This window comes from Hyaena hyaena, unplaced genomic scaffold, assembly GCF_003009895.1.
Source record: "Hyaena hyaena isolate Hyena2069 unplaced genomic scaffold, ASM300989v1 scaffold_199, whole genome shotgun sequence".
Taxonomy (NCBI): Eukaryota; Metazoa; Chordata; class Mammalia; order Carnivora; family Hyaenidae; genus Hyaena; species Hyaena hyaena.
In genome coordinates, this window is record NW_024080831.1 from 1,786,391 (window position 1) to 1,808,022 (window position 21,632).

General features: G+C 39.2%; 1 protein-coding gene across 5 annotated transcripts in view; it reads right to left on the reverse strand.

Moving 5' to 3' along the window:
- The window catches only part of VPS8 (VPS8 subunit of CORVET complex), a 270,123-nt gene that overhangs the window by 180,711 nt on the left and 67,780 nt on the right, over positions 1-21,632 (reverse strand). For all 5 annotated transcript variants that reach the window (XM_039241686.1, XM_039241684.1, XM_039241688.1 and 2 more), the window contains one exon: positions 10,576-10,622. In XM_039241686.1, the coding sequence (XP_039097617.1) occupies positions 10,576-10,622 (47 nt within the window). The remainder of the gene's footprint in view (positions 1-10,575; positions 10,623-21,632) is intronic.

Genomic DNA, 21,632 nt, shown 5'->3' on the forward strand with positions numbered 1-21,632 from the left:
TGTCTTATAATGCCTTTACTGAGATATAATTCACATAAAATAACATAGAATCTATTTTTATTATTTTTAATGTTTATTTATTTTGAGATTCTGAGGGACAGAGCGTAAGCGAGTAAGAGAAAGAGAGCACATGAGGTGAGGAGGGACAGAGAAAGAGAGTGAGAGAGGGAATCCAAAGCTGACAGCACAAAGCCCGATGTGGGGCTCAAGCTCACAGTTGATGAGATCATGACCTAAGCTGATATCAAGACTCTGACACCTGGGGTGCCTGGGTGGCTCAGTCGGTTAAGCGTCTGACTTTGGCTCAGGTCATCATCTCACAATGCGTGGGTTTGAGCCCCGCAACGGGCTCTGTGCTGACAGCTAGCTCAGAGCCTGGAGCCTGTTGCAGATTCTGTATCTCCCTCTCTCTCTGACCCTCCCCTGTTCATGCTGTCTGTCTCTCTCTCAGAAATAAATATAACATTAAAAAATTTAAAAAAAAGACTCAGACACTTAACCAACTGAGCCACAGAGGTGCCCTCCCATAGCACTTATTTTTTTTTTTATAAATAGTTCATTGTCAAGTTGGTTTCCAATGACACCCAGTGCTCATCCCAACAAGTGCCCTCCTCCATGTCCATCACACCCCCTTACCCCAACACCCATCATTCCTCAGTTTGTTCTCAACATTCAAGATTCTCTCTTGGTTTACCTCTCTCACTATCCCCCAACTATTTACCCCCTTCTTCTCCCCCATGGTCCTCCATTAAGTTCCTCCTAATCCTCCTATACGTGCAAACGTATGGTATTTGTCCTTCTCTGCCTGACTTATTTCGCTCATCATAACACCCTCAAGGTCTATCCATGTTGATACACATGGCCAGATTTCATTCTTTCTCATTGCCATGTAGTATTCCATCGTATAGATGAACCACATCTTTTTTTTTTGCACCTAAAACTTAATAATTTTATTTACTTTTTTACAAATAGTTTATTGTCAAATTAGTTTCCACACAACACCCAGTGCTCATACCCACAAGTGTCCTCCTCCATGCCCATCCCCCCTCCCTCTCCCCCATGGTCCTCCATTAAGTTCCTCCTAATCCTCCTATACGTGCAAACATATGGTATTTGTCCTTCTCTGCCTGACTTATTTCGCTCATCATAACACCCTCAAGGTCCATCCATGTTGCTACACATGGCCAGATTTCATTGTTTCTCATTGCCATGTAGTATTCCATGGTATAGATAAACCACATCTTCTTGATCCATTCATCTGTTGATGGACACTTAGGCTCTTTCCATGTTTTAGCTATTGTGGAGAGTGCTGCTATGAACATTGGGGTACATGTGCTCCTATGCCTCAGCATTTCTGTATCCCTTGGGTAAATTCCTAGCAGTGCTATTGCTGGGTCATAGGGGAGTTCTATTGTTAGTTTCCTGAGGAACCTCCACACTGTTTTCCAGAGGGGCTGTACCAGTTTACATTCCCACCAACAGTGTAGGAGGGTGCCCGTTTCTCCACATCCTCGCCAGCATCTAGAGTTCTCTGATTTGCTCATTTTAGCCACTCTGACTGGCGTGAGGTGGTATCTCAGTGTGGTTTTGATTTGTATTTCCCTGATGAGGAGGGATGCTGAGCATCGTTTCATGTGTCTGTTGGCCATCTGGATGTCCTCTTTGGAGAAGTGTCTGTTCATGTCTTCTGCCCATTTCTTCACTGGGTTGTTTGTTTTTCGGGCGTGTAGTTTGGTGAGTTCCTTATAGATTCTGGATATTAACCCTTTATCTGATATGTCATTTGCAACTATCTTTTCCCATTCCGTTGGTTGCCTATTAATTTTCTGGGTTGTTTCCTTGGCTGTGCAGAAGCTTTTAATCTTGATGAGGTCCCAACAGTTTATTTTTGCTCTTGATTCCCTTGCTTTTGGGGATGTGTCAAGTAAGAAGTTGCTGCGGTGGAGGTCAAGGAGGTTGTTTCCTGCTTTCTCCTCTAGGGTGTTGATAGTTTCCTGTCTCACGTTCAGGTCCTTTATCCATTTTGAGTTGATTTTTGTGCATGGTGTGAGAAAATGATCTAGTTTCATTCTTCTGCATGTTGCTGTCCAGTTCTCCCAACACCATCTGTTAAAAAGGCTGTCTTTTTTCCATTGGATATTCTTTCCTGCTTTGTCAAAGATCAGTTGGCTGTATACTTTTGGGTCCACTTCTGAGTTCTCAATTCTGTTCCATTGGTCTATGTGTCTGTTTTTGTGCCAATACCATACTGTCTTGAGGATGACAGCTTTGTAGTAGAGGCTGAAGTCTGGGATGGTGATACCTCCCGTTTTGGTTTTATTTTTCAGTATTACTTTGGCTATTCGGGGTCTTTTGTGGTTCCATACAAATTTTTGGATAGTTTGTTCTAGTTTTGAGAAGTATGCTGGTGCAATTTTGATTGGAATTGCATTGAATGTGTAGAGTGCTTTAGGTAGTAATGACATCTTAACTATATTTATTCTTCCTATCCATGAGCATGGAATGTTTTTCCATTTCTTTGTGTCTTCTTCAATTTCCTTCATAAGTTTTCTATAGTTTTCATCATACAGATCTCTTGTATCCTTGGTTAGGTTTATTCCGAGGTATTTTATGGTTTTTTGTGCAATTGTGAATGGGATCAGTTTCTTGATTTCTCTTTCTGTTGCTTCATTATTGGTGTATAAAAATGCAACCGATTTCTGTACGTTGATTTTGTACCCTGCAACTTGGCTGAATTCTTGGATCAGTTCTAGTAGGCTTCTGGTGGAGTCTGTCGGGTTTTCTATGTAGAGTATCATGTCATCTGCGAAGAGTGAAAGTTTGACTTCCTCTTTGCCAATTCTGATGCCTTTGATTTCCTTTTGTTGTCTGATGGCTGATGCTAGGACTTCCAGCACTATGTTAAACAACAGTGGTGAGAGTGGACATCCCTGTCGTGTTCCTGATCTCAGGGGGAAAGCTCTCAGTTTTTCCCCGTTGAGGATGATGTTAGCTGAAGGCTTCTCATAGATGGCTTTGATGATGTTTAAGTAGGTTCCTTCTATCCCAACTTTCTCGAGAGTCTTTATTAAGAAGGGATGCTGTATTTTGTCAAATGCTTTTTCTGCATCTATTGACAGGATCATATGGTTTTTATCTTTTCTTTTATTGATATGATGGATCACATTGATTGATTTGCGAATGTTGAACCAGCCCTGTAACCCAGGAATGAATCCCACTTGATCTTGGTGGATGATTCTTTTGATATGCTGCTGGATTCGATTTGCAAGGATCTTGTTGAGAATTTTTGCATCCGTATTCATCAAGGATATTGGCCTATAGTTCTCTTTTTTTGTTGGATCTCTGTCTGGCTTGGGAATCAGAGTGATGCTGGCTTCATAAAATGAGTCCGGGAGTTTTCCTTCGACTTCTATTTTTTGGAATAGCTTGAGAAGAATTGGGATTAATTCTGTTTTAAATGTCTGGTAGAATTCCCCAGGGAAACCATCAGGTCCAGGGCTCTTATTTGTTGGGAGATTTTTGATCACTGATTCGATTTCTTCACTCGTTATGGGTCTGTTCAGGTTTTCTATTTCTTCCCGTGTGAATTTTGGTAGTGAGTGTGTGTTTAGGAATTTGTCCATTTCTTCTAAGTTGTCCAATTTGTTGGCATATAATTTTTCATAGTATTCCCTGATAATTGCTTGTATTTCTGAGGGGTTGGTTGTAATAAGTCCATTTTCATTCATAATTTTGTCTATTTGGGTGCTCTCTCTTTTCTTTTTGATAAGCCTGGCTAGAGGTTTGTCAATTTTGTTTACTTTTTCAAAAAACCAACTCTTGGTTTCATTGATCTGTTCAATTGTTTCTTTGGTCTCTATGTTGTTTATTTCTGCTCTAATTTTTACTATTTCTCTTCTTCTACTGGGTTTAGGGCGTTCTTGTTGCTCTGCCTCTAGCTCCTTTAGGTGAGCTGTTAGATTTTGGACTTGTGCTTTTTCTAATCTCTTGAAATAGGCCTGGAGAGCAATGTACTTTCCTCTTAGGACTGCCTTGGCCGCATCCCATAGATTTTGAATTGTTGTGTTTTCATTTTCATTTGTTTCCATATATTTTTTAATTTCCTCTCTAATTGCCTGATTGGCCCATTCATTCTTTAGAAGGGTGTTCTTTAACCTCCATGTTTTTGGCGGTTTTCCAGACTTCTTCCTGTAATTGATTTCAAGTTTCAAAGCATTGTGATCTGACAGTGTGCATGGTATGATCTCTATTCTTTTATATTTATTGAGGGCTGCTTTATGTCCCAGTATGTGATCTATCTTGGAGAATGTGCCATGCGCACTTGAGAAGAAAGTAAATTCCCTGGCCTCAGGATGTAAAGTTCTAAATATATCCGTCAGATCCATCTGGTCCAATGTGTCTTTCAAGTCCATTATTTCTTTAGTGATTTTCTGTCTGGTTGACCTATCCATTGCTGTAAGCGGAGTATTAAAGTCCCCTGCTATTAGCACATTCTTATCTATAAGCTTGTTTCTGTTTGTGATTAATTGTTTTAGATATTTAGGTGCTCCCATATTCGGTGCGTAGACATTTATGATTGTTAGTTCTTCCTGATGGATGGACCCTGTAATTATTATGTAGTGCCCTTCTTCATCTCTTGTGATTGTCTTTAATTTAAAGTCCAGTTTGTCTGATATAAGTATCGCTACTCCGGCTTTCTTTTGATTTCCTGTAGCATGATATATATTTCTCCATCCCCTTACTTTTAATCTGAAGGTATCTTCCCGTCTAAAATGAGTTTCTTGTAGACAGCATATTGATGGATTTTGTTTTTTAATCCATTCTGCTACCCTATGTCTTTTGATTGGAGCATTCAGCCCATTTACATTCAGTGTTATTATTGAAATATGTGGGTTTAGAGTCTTTGTATCTTTTGTAGGGTTCATGTTTGTGGTGGTGTCTCTGGTATCTTTGTTCCTTGCAACCTTTCCTTCAGAGCATCCCCCTCAGGATTTCTTGTAGGGCTGGCTTCGTGGTGACAAATTCTTTCAATTTCTGTTTATTTGGAAAGGTTTTTATCTCTCCTTCTATTTTGAATGACAGGCTTGCTGGATAGAGGATTCTTGGCTGCATATTTTTACTGTTCATCACATTGAAGATTTCCTGCCATTCCTTTCTAGCCTGCCAAGTTTCAGTAGATAGGTCTGTCACCACTCTGATAGGTTTCCCTTTGTATGTTAGGGCCCTTTTCTCCCTAGCTGCTTTCAAAATTCTCTCTTTGTCCTTGTATTTGGCCATTTTCACTATGATATGTCGTGCAGAAGATCGATTCAGGTTACGTCTGAGGGGAGTCCTCTGAGCCTCTTGTACTTCCACATTTACTTCCTTCCCCAGGTCGGGGAAGTTCTCTGCTATAATTTGTTCCAGGACTCCTTCAGCACCTTTCCCTCTCTCTTCCTCTTCTGGGATTCCTATGATACGGATATTGTTGCGTTTGACCGTATCGCTGAGCTCTCGAATTCTTCTTTCCTGTTCCTGGATCAGTTTGTCTCTTTTTTTGTCAGCTTCTTGTTTTTCTATAATGGTGTCTTCTAAATCACTTATTCTCCTTTCTGCCTCTTCAATCCGTGCATTGGAGGCCTCTAATTTATTATGGATCTCATTTATCGCATTTTTTAATTCTTCATGCCTATTTTTATTTTCCATTCTGTCTGTAGCCATAGTTTCTTTGATGTCCCCTATGTTTTTTTCAAGCCCAGCTATTAATTTTACCATTATTATTCTAAAATCTTGTTCAGTGATGCTGCTGATATCTGTTTTGAGCAGTTCATTAGCTGTCATTTCTTCTTGGAGTTTCTTTGGAGGAGAGGTCTTTCGTTTCGTCATTTTAGTTAGCTTTCCGGCTCTTGTTGGTTTTAAAGACCTATTATTCTCTCTGTTTCTATGAGCACTGCTATATCCAAGAAGGCTCTTTGACTTTCCAGGGCCTACCCTTTCAGAGAGTGTTTTTTGAATGGTATCCCCTGGTCTCTCTTGTTGGGACCTTGGTTATTTTATTTTCCTATTCGTAGTGATATTTGGGACTCTCTACCTTGTGTACTCTGGCTTGTTTCTTGACGTAGCTCTGGAAAAGAAAACTGACAGACAAATACACAGGGAGCAGGGGCACACAAACGCACAGGCTAATTCAACTAACATGCAAAGCGAAAGGGAAAACGAAAAAGTTAAGAGAAAAGATGGAGGAGGGAGGGCGAATAACAGGGAGTATAAAATACATAAAAGGCTCGAAAAGGAGAAAAGAAATGGAAAAAAGAAGAAAACCGATAGACAAAGAACAGTTTAAAGCATATAACTGGATTTCCCAGCTACAGTTAAATAGCTGTGTGTATGCAGTGCTGGTTGAAGAGCATAGAGAAAGAGAGAGAAGACAGGCCAGGGATGAGGCAAAACTGGAAATAGAATAAACAGGCAGAAGGGTAAGAAGCTTTTTTGAAAGAGGTAAAGGGTAGAGTATGGTTGGATAGGCGAGAGAAGGATGCTGGTATTATCCAGAGAAACTATATAGTCTAATCACTCCTGAGAGAAAAAGATGAAAATGTCGGTAGGTGTAGAATTTACATCTACAGAATGGACTCGTTGTGATTGTTTAAGCAAGCTGGCGACCAGAGTTAATCAGGTCAGTGTTCTGGGGAAAAAAGAGAGAAAAGAGAAAGAAGAAGAAAGAAAAAAAAGGGAGTAGGGCAGCTCTCTAGCAGGGATGGGCGTGGTGTGATCCAATGCCTCAGGCGGGAGTTCTGCTTTGGCGGTTGTGGGGAGGAGAGTGACGGTGCTCCAGTCCCTTCTTGAACCAAGCGCTGCACCTTGCTTTTTTGGGTGTGTCAACTCCCCGTACCGGGGGCACAGCCAAAGTTGGTTGCACTCTTCAACTCAGGCCAGTCCCAGTCTCCAAATCCCAGTCCGCGCGCCCCGCTGAAATTGCCTTAGACACAGCTTCCCAGGCAATCCACTCGGGGCAATTCCAGGCCCCCTGCTGAGCTCTGGGGGTGGCGTCAGAATCGCTGCTTCCTTCTCTGGGTCCGGCTGGCGAGCTTGGGCGGGGGCTTGCCTGCAGGGTGCACCGAGCCCGCTGGAATGAGGAAAACCAGGTCCCTCTATGGCTCGTCACCCGAAACACGAACTCACAGGCAAATTTCACAGTTTTTAGCTCTTTGCCTTCCCTCTAGAGCCCCAGCCAGTCAGGGTCGCGGATGCCCAGTGTCCGCGCGCGCGGCTCTTTCTGGGGCCCAAGCCGCCCGGGAGGACAGTGGCGGCAGGCGCGCCACCACTCTGAAGTCCAGCCCACCAGGAGCCAGCACAAAGGAGCAGTCTGTGTGCTCAGCGCCCCCGGGGCCAGCTGGCGCGAGGGGACCTGGTGTGCAGGTATTTGGCAATTTGGCAAGTACAGTCTTTCTATGTCCCGAGCGGAGGTTTTTCCTCTCCGAGCGGAGGTTTTTCTGTTTCGGACTCTCTCTTTTTCCCCTCTCACTCCCCGTAGAGGGTAGAGGGGGATCGCCTCCGACGCTGGAGTCTCAGATCCCGGCCCGATTTTATCTTCCCCCGTTCGCACTCACATTAGAAAGCTTTCTCAGTGGATTCTGCGTCCTTTTTCTCCCAGTCTCTCAGGTTTTGTAAGGTTTCCAATGGCTTCAGATTTTTCCGTGTGATGTATGGGCGGGAGCGCAAGTACGGAGCTCCTTACTCCTCCGCCATCTTGCCTCCTCACCACATCTTCTTGATCCATTCGTCTGTTGATGGACACTTAGGCTCTTTCCATGTTTTAGCTATTGTGGAGAGTGCTGCTATGAACATTGGGGTCCATGTGCTCCTATGCCTCAGCATTTCTGTATCCCTTGGGTAAATTCCTAGCAGTGCTATTGCTGGGTCCTAGGGGAGTTCTAATGTTAGTTTCCTGAGGAACCTCCACACTGTTTTCCAGAGGGGCTGCACCAGTTTACATTCCCACCAACAGTGTAGGAGGGCCACAGCACCTATTATTAAATGATTATAGTTCAAGTAAACTCTGGACCTATTTTCAAAATAAATTATGGCTCCTGCTGTATAAGCAAAATTACAAATCCTACAAAAAGCCTTGAGATGTATCTATTGTCTAATACTAAAAAGAAAATATACACTGCCAAACTGAAAGGAAATTGTGAAAGAAATCAAATTACGGGGTGCCTGGGTCGCTCAGTCAGTTAAGCATTGGTCTCTTGATTTCAGCTCAGTCATAATCTCTCAGAGTTCATGAGTTCAAGCCCTGCATAGAGCTCTGTGCTGACAATGTGGAGTCGCCACCTCAAAAGGATTTTACACTATAAAAGAATTCTTAGGATTCTCTCTCCCCTCCCTCTCTCTCTCTGCCGTTACCTGCTTGCTCTCTCTCAAAATAAATAAACTTAAAAGAAACAGAATTGTTTAATAAAAAAGACATCAAATTATGAAAATAAAAGTACAAGTCTTCAGAAACAGAATTTCCTGTCACTCCTGATTTTAAAAAATTACAAAAAGATGATAAAGCCAAATTTTAACCAAAAAAGATGTCTGTAACATTTTGGTCGGTATGTCCCATAGAGAAAAAGTGTAGTTGCCGCCACCGTAAAAGGATTTTACACTATAAAAGAATTCTTAAGTATGAATGGGAACATACATATACACCAGTTCAATTAATATTACTGCTGGGTAGGAATTGGTTTCTATGAATTACGATACTCAAGTAACATTGATCTTAGGGTATTGGTCATAGTACTCAGTTAAAATCAATTCAGAGTATGTGCTGTGTCTATGATTTGACACACATAAGAAATAGTATGTGAAAAAGGACTAACTATGAAAACAATGTGCTCTATCAAAGGACATTAATATGAAAAGCTTCTGGGGGCCAGACTGAATGTCTGAGTGAGAACTCTAGAAGCGGAAGTGCTACATTATGTTTTGTAAAATTGTGTTTGTGTTATGCATAATCTAAGCATTCCTTAAAGCAATCTTAAGGTCACAGATACTGTGGAAATCTGGGAATATAAAGAGAAGAGCTTATACAGAAATGGAACCAAATCCAACAAAGATGGCATAGAGGGAGGGTGCAGTTTAGGAAGAAACATTCATACTGGCACGAAGCTACGCACATCTTACAATTACTGCTTCAATTTATCCTAGGGAACTGTGCCCTTTTAGCCTGATTGTCTATGGCAACTCAAGGAAAAAACTATAAAAACCCTACCACTTGAGACTGATGACACTGACCTATTTAAAGTATACACACAACTTTTATACCTAATCTACCTTTAATCATAGCATGTTTGGAATGGAAGGAGACTGAAAGATGACCTAGACACAAAGAATCAAAGCTGATCAACTGGCCTATTTGACCCCATACACAGGATCTTTCTGGTGAAAAACAAAGCCGGTATGGTGAGAAGTAAGCAAGCATAAAAGCACACCATCTAGAACACAAAAGGGAACATTTGACCCAATGCCTAATATAACAGCCCCACACTTTTTTACACTTTTAGCTAATGGACAGCAAATTGTATAAGTAATCACAGTTTTCTAAAAAGCTAAGAGCTGTGATATACTATTCAGGAGATGTACAAGTATTTCTGGCACTTAGACCTGAGGGAAACTTTTCCCATAGGCCCTCACAGAGGAGAAAACGTGTAACATAAAGCAACGTTTCAACAATATCCCAATCATGAACACAATGTATGTCACTGGATAATTACATACATGTAACACTGTACAGCTAAAAAACTGGAATGAACTTACGTGAACAGAAGCTATAGCTCTTCATGACTTAAAGGTCTGACCTAGCAAATAACTGCCCTCTTGATAACATTCACCGATACTTTCTAAAGCATGACACAGGCTACTTGAACATCAATCCACACGTCAGCTCAGGTTGTACAGGGGTTTAGAAGAAGCTGCACTGGGTCCTCACAGTTGTCCTCTACCACTCAGAAACAAACCTGTGGTTAAAAGCATGAACTCAGAAGCCAAACTGCCTGTACTGGAGTCCTATCTTCACTCCTCAAAAGAAGGGAGTTCACTTTGGCAAATTATTTAATGGCTTTCTGCCTCTGCAACTGCCTATGTAAAATGAAGATGATGTTAATACCTACCTCACTATTATGAAAATTAGATAGTTTAACTATACTTATTTCTTTTCAACAAAAGGCTCAACCAACACTCCAGAGGCACACTGAGTTTTGGCCTGTTTTGGGTGGTATGTAATACTGTGTTTCAGTACTAGTTCATGATAGAGGATATATATAAAGGACATGAATCATACACTGTAAAGATCTTTTAGTAGCACTGCCCTGTTGTTAGCCATGTGTGCCTCCGCTATCCGGCCACACAAACACACAGATGATACACCCACCACACCTATTTTGGAAATGTTAGTTTTACTGGTAAATGTACTGAAAACTGTTAAAGAATCAAATTTCTGTAAAGTTAACTAAAAAAAATCCCAACTCACAGAATTCCTAACAGTAAATTACAATATAAGCAAGAGGCAATCTGGGTTCAAAATAATTGAATCTGACATGTAAGTATACTTACTTTCGCTGTAGCAGCAGGCAGTAATCAACTATGACAGGCACCATGTCCTGAAGAGAAACCATAAAGAAAGCATCACAGCTCTGTCCCTTTGTCCCCTGGTTAGACGCAACACATACTCAAAGTGGTCTGCTTAAGACACTGGTAGATTGTTGGGAGAATATAACTTTTTACCATGCTTTATGCCATGTCTTAAAAATGTGAAGGCACTTTTACCCAGTAATTCTATCTGGAGATGTATCCTAAATACATTTAAGAAAGAAAAACTGTTTAATGCATTAAGGTATTCACTGCAGCCCTATAACAGAACCAACAGAAGAAAGAGGAAGAACTTGCAATTAAATGCACAATCAACATGGGAAAACAGTTAAGTAAATCTACTCCTTAAATAAAATATTAGGTAGATATTACAAATTTATAAAGAATTTACAATACCATAACAAATATTAGGTGACCAATATGTATTTACCTCACAACCTTATAAAGAACATTTGCAAAGGAAAAGAAAAAAAGACTACATCAAGTTGATAATAGAACAGAGTTGGTCCTGTCGGTGGCTCAGGTGATTAAGACTGTCCATATTTTGTCACAGCCCACCAAACTCTTTTAAGGTTGATTTAACTTCTCGGTTTCATAACATTTTGACTGCTTTCAATTCATCTTGTACAGACTTGTACAACTGAATGGCAACCCATGATTTTGGCCATTTTCAAGAGAAACAGCTGAGGGAGAAACAGAAGCTTATTACTACTGGTAACTGTCAAGTAACCAGGCATTAGATTTCAGAGATACTCTTTCATTTTCTGCTGGCTGCAAGGAAATGGTCTCCTTTAAAAAGAAAGCCTAGGGGGCGCCTGGGTGGCTCAGTCAGCTGGGCATCCGACTTCAGCTCAGGTCATGATCTCCTGGTTTGTGGGTTCGAGCCCCGCGTCAGTCTCTGTGCTGTCAGCTAGCTCAGAGCCTGGAGCCTGTTTCAGATTCTGTGTCTTCCTCTCTCTCTGACCCTCCCCTGCTCATGCTGTCTCTCTCCCTCAGAAATAAAACATTAAAAAAAAAATAAATTTTTTTTTTTAAAAAGTCTAGGTTCTAGGCAGAAAGAATCCCACCAGGGAAGAAGGCACTATGTGAAGAAGAGAATACTATACACTAACACTTGTTTGACAGAACAAATAAGACCGAGGAACCCTTGTTATTTGAGAGAGGTATCAGAAGGGCTTACAACCCTAAAAGGATTTATGGGACTATACTTGACCCATCTATTCTGCTTCCTTTAGTCACCAATATTCCTTATAACAAGATTTAAAATCGTATTGAGATTCTTCAAAAACATGAACTAAAATAAAAAACAGTGTTAAATCGTATTAAAATCATGTGAAAAGTGTTAACGCTATAGCAACTGTCAACCCTACATGAGAGTACAGTGGGCCAGATAATCTGGAGAGAAAAAAAAATCTCCCTAGAAATCCTGGGGGAAAATTTCATAAACATTCCTTACAATACACAGCTGAGTTCCTAAGAAAGCAAGGGCAACACTCAAGAGTCTAAAAGTGAAAAGGGAACTGAAAATCAAAGCCATAAGCCCAAAGTTGTCACAGAGACTGTCTTACACATTTGTTGGTCTCATTAAGAGCTTGGGTTTTAATGCCAGAAAGCTTTCTCTAAAGATCTTCAAAAAGAATGCCAGAATTAAAGATTATATATAAAAACAATAAAAATGATACATGTTGAATTGATAGCCTTAAGTAAGTCTATAAATTGACATTTTTAGAACACTCCAATAGCATCAAAATATATAATTTTCTCAAGTACACAGAACATTTACTAAGATAGATGATGTATTTTAGGCCATAAAACAAGTTTAAAATTTAAAAAGATTCAAGTCATACGAAATATGTTCTCTGACCACAACAGAATCAGAAATTAACAAAATAAAGAATGATGAGATGACATCACTACAGATTCGCCAGATATAAAAAGGGTAATTAAAATGTCATGAGTAACTTTTTCCCAATAAGTTTGACAATTTAGATGAAATGGCCAAATTTCTTTAAAGATAGAAAATACCAACTCTCACTCAAGAAGAAATAGAAGAAATACATAACCTGCTAAAAAATCTGCATTTGTAGTTAAAATCTTCCTACAAAGAAAACTCAAGGCCTTGATACTCCTTTCAAGTTTTCATTTAAATTCTAGTTAAAATATAGTATAATACTGATTTCAGTAGAATTGAGTGATTCATCACTTACATATAACACCGAGTGCTCATCACAACAAGTGCCCTCCTTAATACCCATCATCCATTTGGTCCATCTCCCACTCACCTTCCCTCTGGCAACCATCAGTTTATTCTCTATAGCTCAGAGTCTCTTATGGCCTGCCTCCTTCTTTTCTTTTCCCTTTCCCTATGAAATGTTTTGTTTCTCAAATTCCACATATGAGTGAAATCATATGGTATTTGTCTTCCTTTTATTTCACTTAGCATGCTGTGTAGCTCTATCCACACTGCTGTAAATCTTGTTGTTGGCAAGCTTTCATTCTTTTTGATGACTGACTAATATCCTACTACACACACATATACACAGATACCACTTCCTTTTTATCCATTCATTAGTTGGTGGATATTTCGGCTCTTTCCATAGTTTGACTATTGTTGATAACACTGCTATAAATATGGAGGTGCATGTGACCCTTGGAAGTATTTTTGTATCCTTTGGTTAAATACCTAGTAGTGAACATAAATGTCCTTATAAAAAAAGGTAATACATCATAACCATGTGACTTTCTCCCAGGTATGCCACGGTGGTTTAACATCCAAAAACCAATCAACATAATTCACCATATTAACAAATGAAAAAAGAAAAACTATATGATCATCTCTACAAAGAAAAACAATTTGACAAAGCCAACAACATTTATATTTCTTTGGAAATTAAGAATAGAAATTCCTGAACCTGATAATGTGCATCTTTGAAAAACTATAGCTAGCATGATATTTATAAATCAAAGACTGATGCTTTCCCACTAACACTGGGAACAAGACGAAGACGTCAACTTTCAAAGTTTCTATTCAACATCATACTGTTGGTAATACTAGAGCCACTGTAATAAGGCAAGAAAGAGAAATAAAAGAAGGCCAGATTGGAAAAGAAGAAATAATTCTGCCTTTATTTATAGACAACATGATTATCTATGTAGAAAATTTGATGGAATATAAAAAAAAATTAAAAGAAACAAGTTCAGCACAGTTGCAGGATGGAAGATCAATGTACTAAAATCATTTGCATTTCTACATACAAGAAACAAGCTGAAACTGAAGTAAAAAAAAAAAGTTACAATAGTGTCAAAAATAACTACTGAAATGGAAAAAAAAGACATTCTCTGTGAATCAATATAAAAAGATTCCCAAGATATATTAGGTAGGAAAGCAATACAGAATCACAAGAAAAAAATTTGTGTTAAAGAAGGAAAAAATATGAATGTGCAGGTGGTTAAATCTGTGTACATTTGCTTGTATTTATGTAAAGAAAATCTGGAAATCTACATTAAAACTTAGTAACAACGGTGAAAGGCAGGTGGGAACTGGACAGATGGAATCAAGGTGGCCGACTTTTCATTGTATACATTTTTATATTTTGATTTTTTTTTTAATATTTATTTTGAGACAGTAAGAAAGAGCAAGAGGGGAGGGGCAGAGAGAGAGGGAGAGAGAGACTCCCAAGCAGGCTCCACACTGTCAGCACAGAGCCTGAGGCAGGGCTCGATCTCATGAACTGTGGGATCAAGACCTGAGCCGAAGTCAAGAGTTAGACATTTAACTGACTGAGCCACACAGGCACTGTATACTTTCTGATTTTTAAATGATACAAATGTATAATACAAAAAAATTGAATGATACAGGTAATACACCTATGTGTAGTCAACCTCAACACTATAGAAAAACTGGCTAGAACATTTAGACAAGAATATACACAAATATGTATAAGCCATATTTATGTAAGCTATATTTATATAAAGCATCTACTATAGACCAGGGCCATTGCTAGGTGTTAACGATACAGACTTAACCAGACAGACATATATTACAGTCTGGTATAAAGATTTTTAAAAATTAACAATGAACGATCATGAAGATATGAGACTTATGAGAAATATGAAATGACAAGGAAACGTACAGGAAGGAGGCCTAACTAACCCGTCTGCCTTCCTTGGGATGGGACGTTTAAGTGAATACCTGAGAGACAGCAGTGACCAAGCAAACTACAGGTATGAATGTGCCATCCAGTGAGAGGGAATAGTAACTTGCAAGGGTCCAGACATAAGAGACAGCAGAGAACCTCGAAGACTGAGAGAGACAGTATGACCAGAGTATAGAAACAGAAGGCTGGCAGTAGATGACAAAGGGGCAATGTGCAAGATTCTGGACTTTTATTCTAACATAATGGAAAACCAATGAAGGGGTTTTAAGCAGAGAAGATTAGAAATTGAAGAACTGTGGCAGTTTTACAAGTGGTTTAGTCTCAGAATACATGTGTAGACTCTAATTACTTCTTTGCAAGTCTCTACTATATGCCACTGGCCAACTTCCATTCCCTGCAGCACTTCTTAGTTCTCCTGGCCTAAACTCTCTCCAATTCCAAATTTCTGTTCACTTCCTTCTCTTTCTTTATCCAAGGAGCCTTGCAGTGTCTTGAAAAGCCTTGAAAAGAGTACACATAGGAGACTCCCTTTTCCAGGGGGGTAGACCAACCATTTTTTTCCTCTCTCTCCTACAAATACAGCTAAAATCCCTGGACAATATATACAACACGAACATAAGACTCTGAAAGGTGGAAGAAGAAGGCAGACCTACCAGGGATTTCAGGACCTGAGGAACAACATGGCGGTGAGCTCCCTGGTTCCTTTTTACCATATATCCCAGACTTGGAACTGAAGAAGATGGGCAACCTGGAAATGCTCAGCACACATAGAAAAAAAGGCTCAATGAAAGCTACTCTCTCTAGCCAAAAAACCAGAAAAGAAAGAATATAGCGAAAACAAAACAAAACCTTGTAAAAAAAAAAAAAAAAAAAAAACCTGCTCTATTCTGATCAAACACCACAGAAAAAACTATGCCCCTACACCCACTGTGATGGTTAATTTGATGTATCAAGTTGGCTGGCTGGACCACAGGGTGCCTAAATATTTGGTCAAACGTTATTCTGGTGTGTCTGCGAGCATATTTTTAAATGAGATTAACCTATAAGTGAGCAGATTCAGGAGACTGCCCCCCCAATGCGGAAGGAAACGTCTGTTCGTCTTAGGTCTCAAGCCTGACAGCTTTCAGGCTGGAACTACATCACTGCCTCTCCTGGTTCTCAGGCCTTCAGAGTTGGGCTGGAACTACACATTAGCTCTCCCGGTGCTCTGACCTGCTACATGAAGATCTGGGGACTTCTCAGCCTCCAAAATCAAGTGAGCTAGTTTCTTACAATCTCTTTATTTATAATTTATGGTTACATTTTGTGGTTGAAGCAAAAATTGTAATTCTGTGTGATGTGGTTCTATATACACATAAAGACAGAAAGAGAGCGGGAGCGGGGAGACATCTCTATATTGCCTATTGGTTCTATTTCTCTGAAAAACCCTGACTAATACACTCACTCGTGCCAGCAAAAGCTGTGTGGAAAACCTAGATTTCCACTCTCCACAGCACATAACAAGGTACCCCCGTCCTCCCTCCACTGAGCAGGATGTTACCAGAGAAGTCTATGAAAGTCGGGATTCCATTTAGTCCTAAGAATGCAGTAACAAACCCCTACTCCTCCCCCATGGAGAGTGCTAGTGGAATTCATGTAATGAGGCCCAATGGAGTGGTGTCAGAGGAGACTTATAAAAGAATCAGAACTTTGAGCAATGCTCAGTCTAGCACGTAGTGAGGCTACTCTCATCATGTGTCAATGGAGACCCTATGGGGAGCAGCACTGAGACATTCCTAGCCCTAACTAGTCAGTGAAGTATCAGAGAAGTCCTAGTAAGGGGCAGGAACCCCCATCTCTGTCCAGCAGTGAGGATGAGCACTCTCTATCAGGTGTCAATGGAAGTTGAGAAGGGAACCTATACTTCCTCCCCCCACCACCCACTTAACAGTAAGAAGGTAGGACCCCTTCCCTTCTGAGAGTGGTATCAGAAGAAAGCGGTTAAAACAGAAAGTTTAAATAAGATCTGGAGGTTCACAGTAAGATCTGGACATCCTCAATGTCTAGATTTCAAAAGTAAATCATAAATCATACCAAGAACCAGAAAGATCTCAAACTGAATTATAAAGTGATAATAGATGCCAACACTAAAATGACAGAGATGTCAGAATGATCTAACAAAGATTTTTTAAACAGCCATGATAAAACTATCTCAATAAGTAATCAAAATCTTGAAACAAATGAATATACACAAAGTTTCATCACAGAAATAGAAGATACATAAAGAAGAACCAAATGAAAATTTCAGAACTGAAAAATACAATAAATGAATTTTTAAAGAACTCAAAGGACTCAACAGCAGAATAGATGGTTCAGAGGGAGAAAAATGAGTGAACAGGAAGAAACAAACAAACAACAGAAATTCCCAATCTGAAGAAGAAAACAGGCTGAAAACAAATTAAATGGAACACTTAGGGACCTGTGGGGCTAGAACAAAAGACCTAACACATCATAACAGTCTCAGAAGAAAAGAGAATAGAACTGAAAAAGTACTCAAAGACATAATGGCCAAAAATATCCCAAATTTGGCAAAAGATATAAATACACAGATTTATGCAAATATGGTAAGTCTAAAGGAATCCACACCAAACACATTTTCAAGCTTATGAAAACTAAAGACCAAAAGAACTCCCAGAAATCTTCAAAATGGCATGAAAGAGAGGACACCTTAGCTACAGGGAAAAACAATCTTAATGACTGGATTTCTTCTCATCAGAAACCATGGGGGCCAGGGCAAGTGGTAGAGCAGTATTTTTCAAGTGCTGAAAGTAACTGTCAACCTACAATACTAAATTCAGTGGAATATCCTTTAAGAATGAAGGGACAATCAAGACATTCTATGATGAAAAGACTCTACTGCAAGCAAAACTCCCTCCCAAAGAATGGCTAATGAAAGTTTTCTAAACAGAAAGAAAACAAAAAGAATGGATACCCTGGAACATTGAAAGAAGATGATAAGCAAAAATAAAGGGTAAAAGTTAATAGACTTTCCTTGTCTTAAGTTTTCTTAACCTTTATGGTCGAGGCAAAATTACAGTACTAATCTAAATGAAGATTAGAAAGGGAATCCAACTCAGAAATAAAAAGCAGCAAACTACTGACAGATGCAATAACCTAGATGAATCACCAGAGAATTATGCTGAGTTAAAAAAAAAAAAAAAAAAAGCCAATCCCAAAAGCCTACATACTATATAACTCCAATTACATAACATTCTTGAAATGACAAAAATCATAGAAATGGTCATAATTAATGGCTGGCAAGGCCTAAGGAAGGGATAGACGGGAGGAAAGAAGTTGTGGCTGTAAAAGGGCAAACTGAGGGGCCCTTAAGGTGATGGAAATGTTTTGTATCTTTACTGTATTGGTCAAAATCCTGATTATACAGTTGTACTACAGTTTTATAAGATGTTCCCACTAGAGAAAACTGAGTTAAAGGAACCTGGGATTTCTTTGTATTCGTACAATTGAATGTAATCTACAATTATCCCAAAACTAACAAACAAAATTAATTCAAAGAAAAAAGAAAGAGGATACATATAGTTCTCACGCCTGTCCCTAACTGTTCTCAACTCACTTAAATAGAGCTAAACCATTCAAATTAATGCTTCCAATCTGGCTTCCTGAAGAAACCAGGTCCTTATCAATTTTGAACATTTAGAACTATCAACAAGATAAAATTATACTTAAAACCAAATCTATTTCCATATATACATTTTTTACTGTTTTATTTATTTCTGAGAGAGACAGGGGAGCGTGAGCAGGGGAGGGTCAGAGAGAGAGGGAAACACAGAATCTGAAACAGGCTCCAGGCTCTGAGCTAGCTGTCAGCACAGAGCCCGATGCGGGGCTTGAACTCACGAACCACGATATCATGACCTGAGCCGAAGTCGGATACTTAACCGACTGAGCCACCCAGGCGCCCCTATTTCCATACATTAAACCTGCCTTTCCAGAATCTAGAGACAAGGCAGCTTGTCTGGTGGATTATCCCTGGTGGCAATCTCCTAGACACCTGAAAATCAGGTGGGACCAGTTAGATCTCTACCTTCCAACTGCAAGGACTAGTATACAATTACCTCTGGCAGCTGCTGCCCAAGCTCAGATAATTACCCCGCTTAACCCATTGGGAAGGCTGCTCTCACAAGAGCCCTAAAAGAAAGGAGAACGGAAAAGGAACAGGTTTCTCTCCTGAAGCAAAACCCTCAGCTGATCCAGCCAGACCTGGGTCTGGAGAGACACATGCTTCTCCACAGGCTACAGAGATATCAAGGGTCTACATGCAAACTTCTGACCCTTCTGCCTGTCCTCTGTGCTGCTTATGGCTATGTGCCTGAAGTCTTTCAGCGCAAACACGGTAAGCAATACCTGCTTTAAGAATATTCCTCTTAGTCTCAAAAGCTTGCAGAATGCCTCTTTATAAAAAATGGCTGAGTTTTTGGTCTCCAAAATTAAAATCAAAAAAAGAAAAAGCAAATATTTCTCTAATCTCTTCTTCAATGCACAGTCCTATCAACTGGTCTAGGTGAACTGCTTCTCTTGTTATATATTTGTGTATATTTAAAACTAAGAAAGGCAATATATATATGTTAATAAAACACTAAACTGACAGAGAGAAAGTCTAAATTTAAGCCTGTCAATTGTTTGAATCAGTGAATAGATCATTTTATTGCACTGTGATTATCCTACCATCTGCCAACTGAAGATATAATTTCTGGCTTTCCCTCTTTCATAAGGATGATGTGAGAAGAAATGAGAAGACACAGATTCCTTTGCTTTTTGGAGCAACAGCATTAACTCTCATAATTTATATTCTAGAAGTCAATCAGGCAATCAAAACTGCATTGTTTGAAAATGATGCAAAATTTTAACAAACCCTACAATGAATACATATATACATATACATGTACATGTATATGTATGTACATAGATATATACATATATGTATGTGTATATGTGTACATATTCATTGTAGGGCTTGTTAAAATTTTACATATGTACATACATATATGTATGTGTGTAAATATATATACACACGCGCGCGCACAGCAAAGTAGGTAAACATTCCTAAACACACACATACACATATACAGATAGATCAATAGATCTTTCTCTGTGAGCTATCAGAACTAGGCAGCTATATTCCTGTATTAGTACACAGACACCATGAGTAGCTATATTAGTACACAGACACCAAATATAGGTATTTCTCTGTACATGTATGTGTATATGTGTACTTTTCCTTTCCCCCCGCCTCCCCAGGTATGATGAAAAAATAATCTTCTAGTAAAGACTTGACTCCCCAGAACCAACACTCTTATTAAGCCTCAGGAATCAGGTGATGTGCCAGACACCAATACTTATTCAAATCATCTCAGAGAAACAGGAGTTAGACAAAGAAGGCTCCTATTGCTTCACTCAGTGTTTAGCTTTTAGAGTCTGTCCACTCTTTGGCATGAATTCCTAATTCAAAAACATGGTAACAGCAGCTATAACAATGGCCTTGCATGATCTGCTGCTCATAGAGGTAGAAATGAAGCAGAAAGCAAAGCTTGAGAACCCCTTAATGTAAGGCTTTACTTTTAAGAGCTTTTAAAATTATATTATTTTTCAAATCCTTTTAGCTTGATTCATATGATTCAATAGACAATTCTGATACCAGAGAAGCCAAAGGGACAGTTTCAAGAAGTCATTAACTATGTTCAATCTATGGAGGTCCAGTAAGATGAAGAATAAAATGATCCACAATCATTCAAATATGATTACCATGATCATACTAATATGCATTCATTTTGTATTTTTATGTTTTATACATTTCAGTATCTTCCTAAAATTTATATATTACTTAATCCCCTCTATTTCAAACTGAGCTACTTAACAACATATTGGTCTGAGATTACCGAAGAATAAAGTATGCATGAAACCTAGCCGAGTGTAGGCTCAAAACTCCTTGTGCAAGACAGCCTGGGTGCCTATTGTGATTTTGTTTACTGGTTGTATGACATTAGGCAAGTTATCCAACCCTGTGTGTCTGTTTACACCTACAAACACTTTAAAATGAAGATAAATCATAACTACTTCTCTAGTACATTATGAAGATTAAATGAGATACTTGCCAGACACATAGCACATAAGAATATTAGTCATGTGTATGAAATTCCATATTGATTATACTAAGTTCTATTCTCAGTTCAAACCTTCCAGAGTTAGGTTTAAAACATATGCCCAAGGGGCACCTGGCTGGCTCAGCTGGTAGAATAAGGAACACTTGAACAAGCCCCATGATGGGCATCGAGACTACTTAAACAAATCAAAAAGGCCACCTACGCCCAAGACAAACACTGTATACAGTATACATATTTTTTTAAAAATCCATCAACAAACATTTCTCTAATTGAAGGGCACTAAACCAGATGCTGAGAAAACAGTGGTGGCTCTAATTCTTTTTAATCCTACTAGTTACTATATATAGTTACAGGTTCAAATCTTTTCTCACATAAAAGCCACGGCCTATCAAAAAATTATGAGATCCAAAAGTTACTTTCTATAGTTAAAAAAGAACAAAATATTGACTGATCTTTGGAGAAAGACAAAAATATTGAATGGTATTATATATCCTGACTCTAAGGAAAAGGTGTGGCTTGTCATCAAAGGTAAAAATTAAAATTGAGGCAGCAGGCATGAGTGCCACCTGCTGGTAAAACATAAATTCTCAGTATTTTGACTGAAATAGAAACCAGTCTTCCCAGAAATTTCAACTAACTAGATTAGAGGTTATCTGTTTCCAACAATCATTTCTTCACACTGATACAGAATATCAGATCTTCC